The sequence below is a fragment of the Argiope bruennichi genome, chromosome 3 (assembly GCF_947563725.1).
Source record: "Argiope bruennichi chromosome 3, qqArgBrue1.1, whole genome shotgun sequence".
NCBI lineage: Eukaryota > Metazoa > Arthropoda > Arachnida > Araneae > Araneidae > Argiope > Argiope bruennichi.
The window spans coordinates 113,578,635-113,592,869 of NC_079153.1; the positions used below are offsets into that span (position 1 = coordinate 113,578,635).

Genomic DNA, 14,235 nt, shown 5'->3' on the forward strand with positions numbered 1-14,235 from the left:
AAGCATGTTATTTTAACATTTGTTACTCATGTGCTTCACAGAAAGATAACAGCTGGATTTATAAGTTGCGATGTTCGTCATTTTGTGCCATACCTGGTGCATTGTTTTAAATGTCAGAGGTTTGGACATACGAAAACTAGTTGCCGCCCTTCTTCCTCTCGATGTCCACTATGTTCTGAAATTGACCATGATGACACTCATTGCACAAAGCCCGAAAAATGTGTTAAATGCAACGATAGTCATCATGCTTCCTGTACCAAGTGGAAGATTGGAAAGGAAATCCAGATCATTAAAATATCTAGATACATTTCTTCTTTCTTACAGACAACAGTATCATTCTTTTTAACCGGTTTATACAAATGCATCGAAATGTGGTAATCTTGTCGGTTCAGCAGCAGTTTTCCGAAATGTAAAAATATCCGAAAGACTTCACCCTTCCTGCTCTGTCTTTAATCCGAAATATATGCAATATATCTAATCCTTCTAAAACTTTCAAAGTCATCCCCCTCTAAATTTATTATATACACTGATTCTGTTGTTGTTGTTTCTTATGGAACTTGCCATGGACAAGCCCGCTGTTATGAAGACAATGATTTAAGCCTGTGGGGGAGCGTCTCTTGTTTTCAATAGCGCCAACTAGGGCCAAGAGTACGACTTAGCTACTCACACATCACTCATTCGCTTGCACAACCCTTTTTTACAGGAGGACACATTCACACAGATAGAACAACGGAAAAACAACCATGCCCAAACCGGGACTCGCGCCCGGGACGCCCAGATCACGGGGAAGACACGTTACCCCTATGCCAGGACGCCGGCACACTGATTCTAAAAGTCGTATTGCAGCTCTTAAGAATGTGTCATCAGAAAGTCATTCCGTAGTTCTAAATAGCTAGCACATATATAATTCTCTCATAAACAATTTTGCAATTAAATTCTGGGCATGTCGAAATTCGAGGAAATGAAAAAGTTCACATTTAGCAAAAAGCTCAACCATGCTGAAAGAAAATTTTGTTCCATTACCCAATGCATTACAAGCAATAAAAATAATTCAAAATAAATTTTGGCAATCTGCGTGGGAAAAGCTATCTACGAATAAACTATTTCAAATACAGCCGTCTGTCAAAGGTTTCAAAAGTAAATTTCTGCCCAGAAAGAAAGATGTCATTATCACAAGGCTTCGAATAGACCACACCTATTTGACCCAACAACATCTTTTGCACTCTGATCATGCACCACTTTGTAATAAATGCAACTGCGTTTTAACGGTTAAGCATATTCTATGTGAATACTAATATTTTAGTACATAACGACAAGTTCATTTTGGAGAGACTGTTTTTAACTTAAATGTCCATTTTAGGTGATAATTCTGATTCACCTATTTTTACCTTTTTAAAAGATATTCAAATTTTACATAAGATTTAATTGTATCTTTTTCTTAGAATGCCTTAAATTTCAACACGAAAACCACGCTTAACAAATGTTTGGCGCAGAATGATCAAATCTCGTCCTTGCGCCGTAAAATCAAACCAACCAACTATTTTCTACATCTATACTGAGTCTAGAGAAATAATGTTCATTCATTAGTACCCGCAGATCGAAAGATAAGAGATATTACTTACGAAAGCGCAGATATGAATAAATAATCCAAAAGGAACATGCTTACATTCAAAATAAGCAGGTATTAGCACAAAAAACATGTCATATTAAAATAGATCATGATATCGTGCATCAAGGAAAGTGATACTGTAAATGAGAGTGTTTACAGAAAAAATGATCCATATCAACAACAATTAGTTCTTATAAAATTATAAAAATCGTCAAAATTTAATATTTTCCATCTTTGTTTTAAAGACTTTCATTTCTTTTGAAATCTTTTATAGTTCAGATTTTTTTTTAAATGACTTGTAATTGTATCAAACAAAAACAAAATTGGACTTACTTTATCTGTTCCACATGATTGAAAATTTGGTTCTGTGTGATATCTGTATTGGTCATTGACAGTACAAGCGTATGAACACGGGCTTAACTGAAAAGGATAATAAAATTCTTTCGTAATTGAACATTTTTTATAGTATATAAAAGAGACAAAAAAAATTCTGTTGTAATTTCATTTATATTCCGCACGAATATGACGCACGATATATGACGAAACATCATGAAAACAATGTAGAAATGGACAAAATTAAAAGTTTATTTTTAAAATATTTGTAATGCGATGCCACGATATATTTTTTAAATATTTCAGAATTTCGACAAATTTATGATAGATTTTCAGAGCTGGTTATATGTACTTAAAAAAATATCTTACTAAAAATATAAAATATTGCAATTATGATGCTTGGAAATAATATCTTTATGTCTAATGTCTTATGTCTATGTCTTGTGTTCCTTTTTTACCATTTTTCTTATTTTTCAAAAAACGTCATGATTATCTTAGATGTCTTTTAAAATGTAACATTTAAAAATAATTAGATTGAAAGTATTTTAATTAATAAAATATGTTCACAAAATGAATCGATTCAGAAATATGCATTACATCTAATATTTAAAGGTGTATCGACAACTGAAAATTTCAGCCATGAGTTTTTTAATTATTCACTGTTAGAAAGTTTTTTCTAACGTTGATTATTCTTCCGTATTACAAAGCACTTATTATTTTCTTTCCAATTATTTTCTTACAAGAACGTGGATACAATAAAGTTCTAAAATTCGGTTTAAGGCCTACTGAAATGTTAAAAATTTAATATATTGAATAAATACAAATACATACAAGTTCGGCAAATAGAAATATTAATACATTATCCCAAGATTAAAAAATAATCATAAGAATAAAAACATATAGATGAAGAATTGAAATAGAATTCCGCCCAAAGTAGCACATTCTATTATCAAATTTACAAAAACAATATTTTGTAATATTATTCTACGATTATGAAACAGTGTAAAACTTTTTTTCCTTATTCAATACTTGGTTCGAATATTGTATGACGTAGTTGTCCAATATTGTGTATATTAATTCCCAATGCTATAAATACACTGGTGGACAAAATTAAGAGATGGAAAGCATTTTCGCACATTTCTCTAAAAATACCGCACAAAACCTGGACAGTTGATTGCCATATATAGTCACTGTAGCGCTATTGGCCCTGAGATAAGTTTACGTATTCTTGTGGGCGTTGCTAAGCCAGCAGGAGGTATAAAAATCCGCATCGAGCTGTTCATCTCATTCCACTCTTCAACACAGTTGCAGATTTTAGTGCATTTTTTGAATAATCGTGTTGTTTCTTGCTGGTTTTTAGGTGAAATGAGTGAACATCCTCGTTTAGACGACGGTATGAGGTGGTGAATTGTGGGCATACTTGAGGCAGGCCAGTCCCAAGCTCAGGTTGCTAGGGAATTGGATATAACACCAAGCGTCATTTCCAATTTGTGGAGTCAATTTAAAACTAGTGGGACAGTATGCAGACGACCAGGACAAGGTCGCCCGAGGGCTACAACGGCCAATGACGACCGGTATTTGTTCGTTTCAGCTAAGCGCCAGAGGACGCTACAGCCACTCAATTGTCTAGGGACCTCTCGGCTGCTACAGGAACATCAATTTCGAGTAAGACAGTTTCCAGAAGACTCCACGAAAGAGGGCTGTAAGCCAGGCAGCCCGCTATTTGCATCCCACTCACTCCTTCCCACAAAAGAGCGCGTGCAGAATGGTGCAGACAACATCAGAATTGGACACAGCTTCAATGGGCTAATGTTCTCTTCACCGATGAGTCCAGATTCAGTCTACAACCTGATTCTGGGCAGTTATTGATATGGAGGGAACCTGGAACCCGATACCATCCCAGCAACACTATCGAAAGGGACCATTATGCTGGTGGAGGACTCATGGTTTGTGCAGGGATCATGCAAGATACCCGCACACCGCTCCATGTGTTTGACAATGGTTCCGTGAATGCCCAGAGGTACAGGCAGGAGGCTCTAGAGCCCTATGTGCTTCTTTTCAGGGGCGCTGTTGGCCCTGAGTTCATTTTTATGGACGACAATGCGGGCATGCACATAGGGCTCTCATGGTTGATGAGTATCTGGAAAGCGAGGACATTCAACGAATGGATTGGCCAGCCAAATCCCCTGACCTGAATCCTATTGAACATGCTTGGGATGCTCTTGGGAGAGCTATTGCGATGCGCCAACCTTCCCCCAGAACCATTCTAGAGTTAAAAATTGATCTGGTGGAAGAATGGGAGGGTCTTCCACAACCCCTCCTTAACTCCCTTATTAACAGCATGCATACTCGTTATGCATGCTGTCTGTCTGTCAGGGGTGACCATACACCATACTAGAGGCAACACACACTGTACAAGCCTCACTTTTATTGTCATATTTTATCCTTAAGTTCAGACTACATTGGATTTATTAACAATAGGTCTTTCCAGTGAATGGCACTTTCATTTTTGTTTTGCATACTTTATTATCATGGTATAAGCTATATCCATACCAAATTTCATTTATTTATATTCAGTATTTTTTGAGATATTTGGGGAAATGTCTTCCATCTATTAATTTTGTCCACCAGTGTATTTACCATAATTAACCATTTTTATCACTTCTGAGTTTGCACTTCACATATTTGCTTTTCATTTACCTTTAAGGTTGACTCTAGAACTATAAGACTAGGTAAAGTGATCGATGTCTTATACATCGGATCAGTAAGACCTTTCACCCCACCATTCGATTATTGTAGTTGCAGGCTTGACTTGTGTGCTTCTATATTTAATTTGAGTTGTCTTTTTAATTAATTAACTTTTTTAATTCGAGATAAAAATTTATTTTAAAGTCAAAAGTGAACGGTTTTACTCCCTTTTTTGATAACACTAAATTTTAAAAGTTAGTTTAAAAATAATAGTTTTTAAATGTATATGCCGTATTAAAAGGTGAAATAAAATTCTTTATGAAACACGAGTTGGTCATCTAAACTTTTGATAAACATAATAATTATGGCACTTTCATCTACATTAAAAGTTGGGATATCTTTCCTACATAATTTTTTTTTCATCTGTTAGCTTTTTAATTACTTTTCTTTTAATTTCTTTTATTTTGAAGCATAAATTTAGTTTACCATAAATAAATAAGGAACAAACTTGGCATTTTATAAAAAAAAAATCAAAATTAAGGTATTTACAAACATATCGGAGTTGTTATACAACTTCAGGTAAATACAGAATTTGCAATTGTTTCATCACAACTTTGATTAACATTGTCAAACACAAAAATTTTAATTCCGTCAACGGACGGAATTTATCAATATATAGAATTTAAAATATACATTTTGCAATATTCTACATTGCTATTCGATTTAGAATTTTCAGTATTATTTTTACAATATTATACTATAAACTATTTTTAATGAAAAATTGTTCCCGTGAATTGTTTAAAATAAAATCTTAAATTAAATGAATTATTCAGTTATTCTTGAGCAAGCCTTGTAATAACGCTTTTAAAAATATCGGTGCCTTTGAATATAGTTACAAATAGTATTGTTACGAATCTGTGATGCAACTTCCCAGCATAGTTGGTTTCATAGGAGAACCCAAAACTTGGCGACCATTTGGCGATTTGGTGACGAATTTGGCGACTTTGGCGCCAAAATAGATTATACCCGAAGCATCGAGAATTTTCCCGATCTGTCCAGTAGGAAGCGAGATACGCCTAGAACGTTCCTGATTGGTTGAGAGGCTTCTAGCCCCGACTCCTGAGACCTATAAAAGGAGGCAGCCGCAGCTGCCAGAGTGGTTGTAGTCGGAAGCGACAGAGAAGAGTTGTCGGAAGCGACAGAGAAGAGCAGTCGGGATTGACGGTGAAGAGTGGTCGGTATCGACGGTGGAGAGTAGTCGGAATCGACGTTAAAGAACTGGCCTTCCAGAGATAAGCGGAGCAGCGACGGAGTCAAGCTAGTGCTGAACTAAGCTGTGCGCTACTGTCTGCAGTAGAGTCTTGTTGTATGCTGTACGTCTCGGCTGAAGATAATCGTCTTCTATGCTGTATATAGTTGTCGTTTTTGTGCTGTCCTGTGTGTCTTCGTGTAAATAAATTTCGTTGTTTCTTTTTCTACTGCCGCCTGCTGCTTGAGCGTTCTCCACACCATATAACTTCCACTATCCAAACGAACCCGGGAAATTCCGTAACAGTATAATACTGTTGATTGTGCACTCGATATTTCTCTGTATTCACAATATTTTTCAATATTTTCCTAAATGCTATATAGTATTGTGGTAGTATTGAGGAAACAAATGCCCCTCTTACCACTCGGAAGATAATAAGATGCAATACCGTTGTTTCCTAGTATCACACACATATTGCACAGTATTGTATGATATTAAACAATAATCGCAATATTGTATAATATTGTATTATATTAAATAATATAATGTAATATTGAACAATAATGTATATATTGTACAACAGAATGTGCTACTTGCGTTATGAATATTGCAAATCGTAAAAAATTTCATTGAGAATTTTTATTACTTTTGTGTGTAGCTCAATCAAAGTGCAATGTTACTTCTTTTACAAACTGATAAGACTATAGGGTACTGATTTTTAAAAGGAAAATTTTAATAGTTTCGCTAAATTGGAGAAAATATATTCCTTCTTGCTTAGAAATAAGCATAAAAACTTATTGTTTTATGGTATTGACTAATATTAAATGCAATTCTAGCACAAAAATAATTTTTGCAATTTTATTATATTATTTACAACTTAATTTCGTAGCAGACACTGTATTAATGCAACTGATGTAAATTTTTATTCACTTGATCTAATTATTGGGATTTTTTATGGGATAATTTCAAACACTTTGTAAATGCACATAAATTATTCAAATTATAGAACTTTATAACAATCATTGGGTCTTTTGTAGTCAATAAAATAATTTTCAGAGTAGTCAAGATACAACATGTTCCGAACATTAGGGATATGTGAACTAAATTATGAAATAAAATAAGGAAGGTTGTAAAAAAATAAACTATGAATTGAAAGCAAAATGAATAAAAATACAGTCGAATTTAAAAATAAAAAACACATAATTTATCTAAACACCTATCTAAAGTTGCAAGTTCCACTTTTTCGTTAATTGGAAGGAAAATTATATTTCACGCTTTATTTAGGCTTTGAAATAAGCATTAAAAACTTAAAAAAGGAATGTTTCATGAGACTGACTAATAATTGATGTAATTCTATTGAATGTTGCGTTAAAAACTAAATAAGAACAAGTGTTCTCACCTGAGCAAAATATGTAACATTACATACAGCATGGTGACAATCAGCCAAGCATTTGTCTTCACAGCCTTTTCCTGGACATGCTATAAGTAAACCTGCCGATAAAACTCAAGATAGTTTCATTTCGTGAAAAAATTATTGAAACATTTTGTATGCATTGAAACCAAAACAGGATAAAAATCTGCTTTATGTTAAATTATACTACAGAAAGTGAGCATTTGATTTATTTTTAAGCCATAAAGTAATAATTAATAATGAATACTCCTTAAATAAAATCTTTACCCGAATATATTGTTAGAAATACGTAATTTTGCTACCCGGCACGAATAGTGTCATCGTGAGAAAAACCGTTGTAAGATCTGTGCTGAGCGGCTGCCGCGTCAATGACCTGAGAGCTTGGCGACCATGTTGCGACTTGGCGACGAATTTGGCGAGTTTGGCGACTAAATGGATCATACTGGGAAGTTCGAGAAGTTTCACGATCCATCCAGTAGGAACCAAGATACACTCAGATACGCCCTGATTGGTCAGAAGATTCTTGCCCCGCCTCCCGGAACTATAAAAGACGGGCACTCTGAAGCTTTATTGAAGAAGTTGTGTGTATCGTCAGAAGTTGTGTGTGAGAGTGGTCGGAGTCGCCGACAAGTAAAGAAACTGGAGGATTAGACAGCAAGCAAGCTGCTGAACTATAGCGATTAAATGCGTTACGTTATTACGATTTATTGGCGGTATTGGTAGAGAAAAATTTTGTAACAATATCTAATATTTAACATTAGAAGGTCAAAATGTTGTTAGTTCATAATTTGAAACGAATAGACATAGACTAATGAAACTTTGTTTTCGGGAAGAATTTTTGAAATTCCAGGAGAAAAATGGGTGTTACAATTAGAAAATTTTAAATTTGTGCTTATTTCAATATGTAGGTAGTCTCTTAAGAAATTTTCGATTAAAGATGTTTTAAGAGTAAGTTAATTCCTTTCGAATGTCTCCTTCTTTATGATTGTGTGATGCATGGGCCAGAATAAAGCATAGTGGCTCCTATTTTTTTCTGCGACTGTACTATTCACTTCCATTTCATATTTATATTGTTACGAATCTGTGATGCGGCTTCCCAGCATAGTTGGTTCCATCATAAGAAAGAATGTTTTACACTCATCTGCATTGGACGGAGTACGTGTGCCACGTCGGAAGTCCCTGAGCTTGGGGACAAACTTGGCGACCATTTGGCGACTTGGTAACGAATTTGGTGACTTTGGCCCCAAAATAGATTATACCCGAAGCATCGAGAATTTTCCCGATCCGTCCAGTAGGAACCGAGATACGCCTCGAACGTTCCTGATTGGTTGAGAGGCTTCTAGCCCCGCCTCCTGAGACCTATAAAAGGAAGCAGTCCTGCCGCTGCCGAGAGTCGTGAACCAGAGAGTAGTCGGAATCGACATTAAAGAACTGGCCTTCCAGAGATAAGCGGAGCAGCGACGGAGTCAAGCTAGTGCTGAACTAAGCTGTGCGCTACTGTCTGCAGTAGAGTCTTGTTGTATGCTGTACGTCTCGGCTGCAGATAATCGTCTTTTGTGCTGTATATAGTTGTCGTCTTTGTGCTGTCCTGTGTGTCTTCGTGTAAATAAACGTTGTTGTTTTATTTTCTACTGCCGCCTACTGATTGAGTGTTCTCCACACCATATAACTTCCACTATCCAAACGAACCCCGGGAAATGTCGTAACAATATGCATTTTATGCATTAATGCTTTTATGTGAAAAGTTTTTATTGTTTGGTAGATAATGATAATTACAGAAATGAAATCTCAAGTATCACTCTAATTAAATAAAATACAATAAAACCGAATGTATTTCATTTCATTTTTTCAACAAAAAAAATGCAGATACCTTGTTAATAATATTCTATGATATATAAAATATAGAATAATTTATGAAAAAGAAAAAATTTAAACCATCTAAAAGAACTGATGAAAGCATGCAACATGACTTTTCTCTTTTAAAACTGAAACAAATAATTGGAAATGAAAAATGTCTGTTCCTTTAAGTATATTTTTCTCGGAGAGACCACTCCATTAAATATCTGAATACGGTTATATAAAATTTTCAAAGCTAAAGCTTCGCCATCTTTCAGAAGTATTATTTGCCATTATAAATCTCTTTCCGCGAGTCATGCATTTTTCAACCTGAATAAACATCAAGGGCTATCATTGTTATTTTTCCGGTCTTCTGGAGAATGGAGTGAGATGCCTCAATCTCAAATCCCTCACTGGCGTCAGATCTCGCATATATTTTCCTCACTCTCAAACATCTAAGCTTCGTTTGTTAAGATTTCACCATTCTAGAAGACCACTCGTTTTTTCCAGTGTTATTCCACCAGCAGCTATTTTTCATGCCAGAGGCAAATGCCATCATCTTGGCTTTAGGAGAAAAAAAAAATCTGCTCTTTCTAGCTAAAAGCATCTTAAAATTCAATTACAAATCATTCAGAGATTCTTGTATTCTTATTCCTAAAAAGGAATACTCGAAATATTTTTATGTCAACTTGCGTCTGTTCTTAGATTCCACTGAATATTTCTGCATTCTTTAAGATTCAACATTTTAGAAAATAAACAAATTACATGAATCAGTGCCAAATTACATTTTTACCGAATTTCCATTAATTATTCTTTAATCAGTTTCGACTTGTATTTTTGAAAAAAGTGCAAGAACTAATGTATGATTTTAAACATGAAATTCAGTATTCGTAGGGAAAATGTTAAAAAAAAAAACTCCTGTTTCTATTAAAAAAAATGTTGCCTATTTCGATTTTTTTTTTCACTTTTTTCTATATCTTCGAACATTAATTCAGCATAGATGTCACTCATTCAATACTCTCATTTCATTGAAATTATAATAAAAACCAGATGGAGGAAATCATTCATTTTTTCTAAAATACTAACCGTGTTGTAGACTCTGGAAATTTTTGAAATCCAACTAATTTTTGATTTTTTTTTAAAGCTTCCAGATGGAGATTTTCCTGAATTTGTATTGTAAAAATACTTTGCATTTTGGAAGGAATAGTAAGGATCTTCATTTGTTTTGAGTAGATTGATTCATTTTGATCATTTAACGTCTAATATAAAATCTATTATGTAATCGCTCAGCGTCATCTGTAACGTTGGGAGAATCTAAAAATATCCCCACCTTTGGGTCAGCGCCATCATCAGATGCGAAATACCAATTTCTGTTTTTTTTTATATTTAAATTAATTAAATTAATAAGCGAATAAAACTAAGCATAAATAAAAATTAGTTATATGCACGAAAACTTCTTAACTTAATTAAGAATTCATAATTCTTCATCATTTAATTAAAATTTTTGTACTTGATTGCAGCAAAGGTTAATGAGTGGAGATCTGGAATTTTTATTATTTTATATTTATGCTAATATATATTATTTTGACTTCAAACTGGAGATCATTACCAAATTTCATTTCAACTTTATTTTTATTTGTATTTGGCATTGCATTTTTTACTATTAATGGATCTCTATTTATTATACACCAATTTTGGATTAATTTTGATTTGAATTTTTGTGATCATTAGGGATTGAGAAGATCATATTGAAAGAAAACACTTTTAATACTGCTATATATTTAAATCTAAATTAAATCACAAATATTTTTTTTCATTTTTTTTCACTTTAACAATGTGCATGAGATTTTCTAGTTAATTAATCAGTGACAATTATAACTGAGATATCGTTAAAAGGATAGCAGCCCTATTCACAATATATCGACACCTCTAGTTTTGGTGGAATAGCTTTCAACGTCTCTTTCATAAAAGGCCGAAGGAAAGAATTTGGCACTGGTCCAATTCAGCCTGAGGCAGGGATTTCAAACCCAATGACAAAGGAAAGTGATTTAATTTTTCTAACTTACTTGAAGATTTAACTTTTTTTTATAGGCAACAAAGGAAAAATAGCATTCCTCAAAAGAAAAATGTTATTTAATGGAGGAAAAATTCCTACATCACTACAAAAGGGTCGCTCTTTCTTAAATCTTGTTAAGATCAATGTTGAATTGGTGCTTATTTATTCTACGTTCCTCTCTAGCCTAATATTCTTTTATCATATCGTTTCCGACTTTTTTCACAACTACCGCCCTCTTCTAGACAAATCTAATTCCCATAATCGCATCATTTCTGGTTTCTCGTTTATAAATTCCATTTCGATTTCATTCACATTTAATAAAAGAGCACATGCACTGGCACTTAAAAGAGAATCTGAAGTCGATCAGAAGGAAAAGAATAGATTGTGGCGGCACTCATTCCATAGCTGAAGTGACCTTCTGGATTTTAAGCCCAAATATCTGTTACACCTGTTGAAATTAAACTAAGTTTTCACTGCTTTTAATGAGCTTCCTGCCGGCGTTCTGGCCTATGGGTAACAAGCACGTCTTCCCCGTGATCTGGGTGTCCCGGCTTCGAGTCCTGGTTCGAGCATGGTTGTTCTTCACCCATGTTCTATCTGTGAGATGTGTGAAAGAGTCTCTCTGTAAAAAGGGGTTGTGCAATCGAGTGGGTGATTGTCATCTTCATATGAGCTGGAAGTCAGACTTCTGCCTTCGGGTGCTCAGGGATCTTTACCCTCAGAAACTACTGCACCCCTCCGCCCTTTTCCGTGGTAACGTGGACACAACATCATCATAATTTACAAATATTTTTCATACATACTCTCATATGAATGATATGTTTAGAAGTTTCTACGCTTTAATGAAGAGCGAAAGAATATGTATATAATTATTACGCGTATGTATACATCTCATATACGCGCTAATATATACATCTCATATGAATAGAATTAATTGAAAAATAAATGTTCAAGTAAATGTTTGTTTAAATACCAGCACCAGTAGCGTGAATACCTATTTAAGGTTTACACTGAAAAATAATTATCCAAATATTTTGCTGTGCACTATAAATAAATATCCAAGTATTTTACATCACTATAGACATGTCTGTCTCAGAATTTAGCATAAAATCCAATGGAATATAACAACAATAATTTCGCTTCATTCTTTCTATCATATTTGTTATCTATTTTGACTGTGATACAAAACAGCATTTTGGATTCATAAAGAATAATTTTCGCTCATGATCTAATGTATCCTTTTACTGCAGAAAGTAGAAAAAAATTATAGCATTGCCTAGTCATATTAAGTCGAAACTTCTTCACACACAGGTTCTGACTTTTCAATTTGTAATCAATAATCCAAAACTAATTCCGTACTGAAATTTTTCTATTTCATCATTTGGATATCAAATTATTTCATTGATTGTTCATTGTTAACGCAGCCAATTAACTAGAATTATCAATTCATAAATTCTTTATTGTGGCTTAGATTTATCTATGAGAGAGAATCACATTCCTGAAAGGAAAATTCAGTGATTAATTAATACTACTTTAATTCTTAGAATGATAACAAAATTATACAGCATGCTTATTTCATTTTGAATGACGTAAATTCACTAAGAATAGTTGCAGAATAAGTAGATGCATGCGAGGGGGGAATCTGTCTGTTCTGTGCGTATTTCCTCAATGGTTTTCCGAAAGATTCATTAAGTTTTTTTTTTTTTTTTGAAAAGGAATATGAAATTTGAAACATTTTGTGGCTTTACACAAGGCAATTGAAAATCAATGTAAATTTAAACATAAAATTTCAAATTTGGGGGATTCAGCGAGAGACCTTTAATTTCTTTCATGAGAGATCTTAACTTTCTTTGCTTCTATGATTAAAGTGTTTCTATGATAACTTTGTTAAACCACATAAACACAGAAAGTTACAAAGTTGTATTGATAATGTGCGCATATACACAATTTAATGCATAAATTATGATTAAATTTTGGGAAAAAAAAGTTTAACGGCTTTTCTAACTGATCTAGAGAATACTAAATAATATAATAGCTATAATGAAATAGTCAAAATTCAGTCAAAGGAGACAATGAAAAATTATGAATTCCTCTATAAATAAATGAGATAAACGAATTTGTATTTGCCTAAAGACAAATAAGAGCATAAGCATTGGCATCAAAAATTTATTTGAAGAGTAAAATATAAGCTTGTAGACATTACTTACCATTTACCCCTAAACACAACGAAATCGTTATAAAAAGAATTGGACCTAACATCTTTGGAGTTGTCCAGTGCATCTGACAATGCTTATTCCTTTATAAACAATTTTCACCTCGATCAGAAAGACTTTATAACCAACTTTTATCTTTTATAAAGCAGACAGACATATCATAAACTTTTGAAACTGATGCAATGTGCAGCTATGTAAACGAATTTCATTCGTTTGGCGGAGTATGCAAAGTATTTTAAAGTTCTTCACAATAGGTTAACCAAGACATATACCCCAATTGACAATGGGCGATATCCATGCTATAACCTTTTAATTAATAATCTTCGATTTTCAATAGTATTTCAGCATTTGAAATATTTCTAAATTTTTTAAATAGATTGGGCAAGACATGGAATCATTGAAGATATGGAAGACATTGATCATCCCATTTCGTAACGTTCAAGCATTCTGAACAGCATTCGAAACAATTTAAATTTCTTCACAATAGACTGACCAAGACCTTGAAAATGGGTGGTATCCATATTATAATCTTTTAATTGTTGATCTTTACTTTTAAGTGCAATTCGAAGAGTTTTTAGCAGCTCTCCAATTGTTTTAAAATTCTTTACCGATATATATGCAAAACATCAAAATGAGCCATTTCTACTTTATAAACCTTTAATTTCTAGAAAAACCTAATTTAAACTATGGAAATACCATCTTGTTTCTTTATCTTTCATGCATGAAAGCAAAATGAATTTCGTATCATTAAGAAAAAATATAGAAATGGGAAAAAGCTTTATATCATAATTTTGACTAGAATTCCTCTGTACACCCTTGAAATATTTTTCTAACAAATTT

At 33.5% G+C, this 14,235-nt stretch overlaps 1 protein-coding gene across 1 annotated transcript in view; it reads right to left on the reverse strand.

The window, feature by feature from the left end:
- Positions 1-13,501, reverse strand: part of LOC129962942 (uncharacterized) — a 29,477-nt gene extending 15,976 nt beyond the window's left edge. Inside the window, exons 1-3 of the mRNA XM_056076945.1 lie at positions 13,390-13,501; positions 7,279-7,370; positions 1,943-2,029 (exon numbers count right to left, since the gene is read on the reverse strand). Coding sequence (XP_055932920.1) covers positions 1,943-2,029; positions 7,279-7,370; positions 13,390-13,462 — 252 coding nt within the window. The 5' untranslated portion in view covers positions 13,463-13,501. The remainder of the gene's footprint in view (positions 1-1,942; positions 2,030-7,278; positions 7,371-13,389) is intronic.
- Between the last annotated feature and the right edge of the window lie 734 nt (positions 13,502-14,235).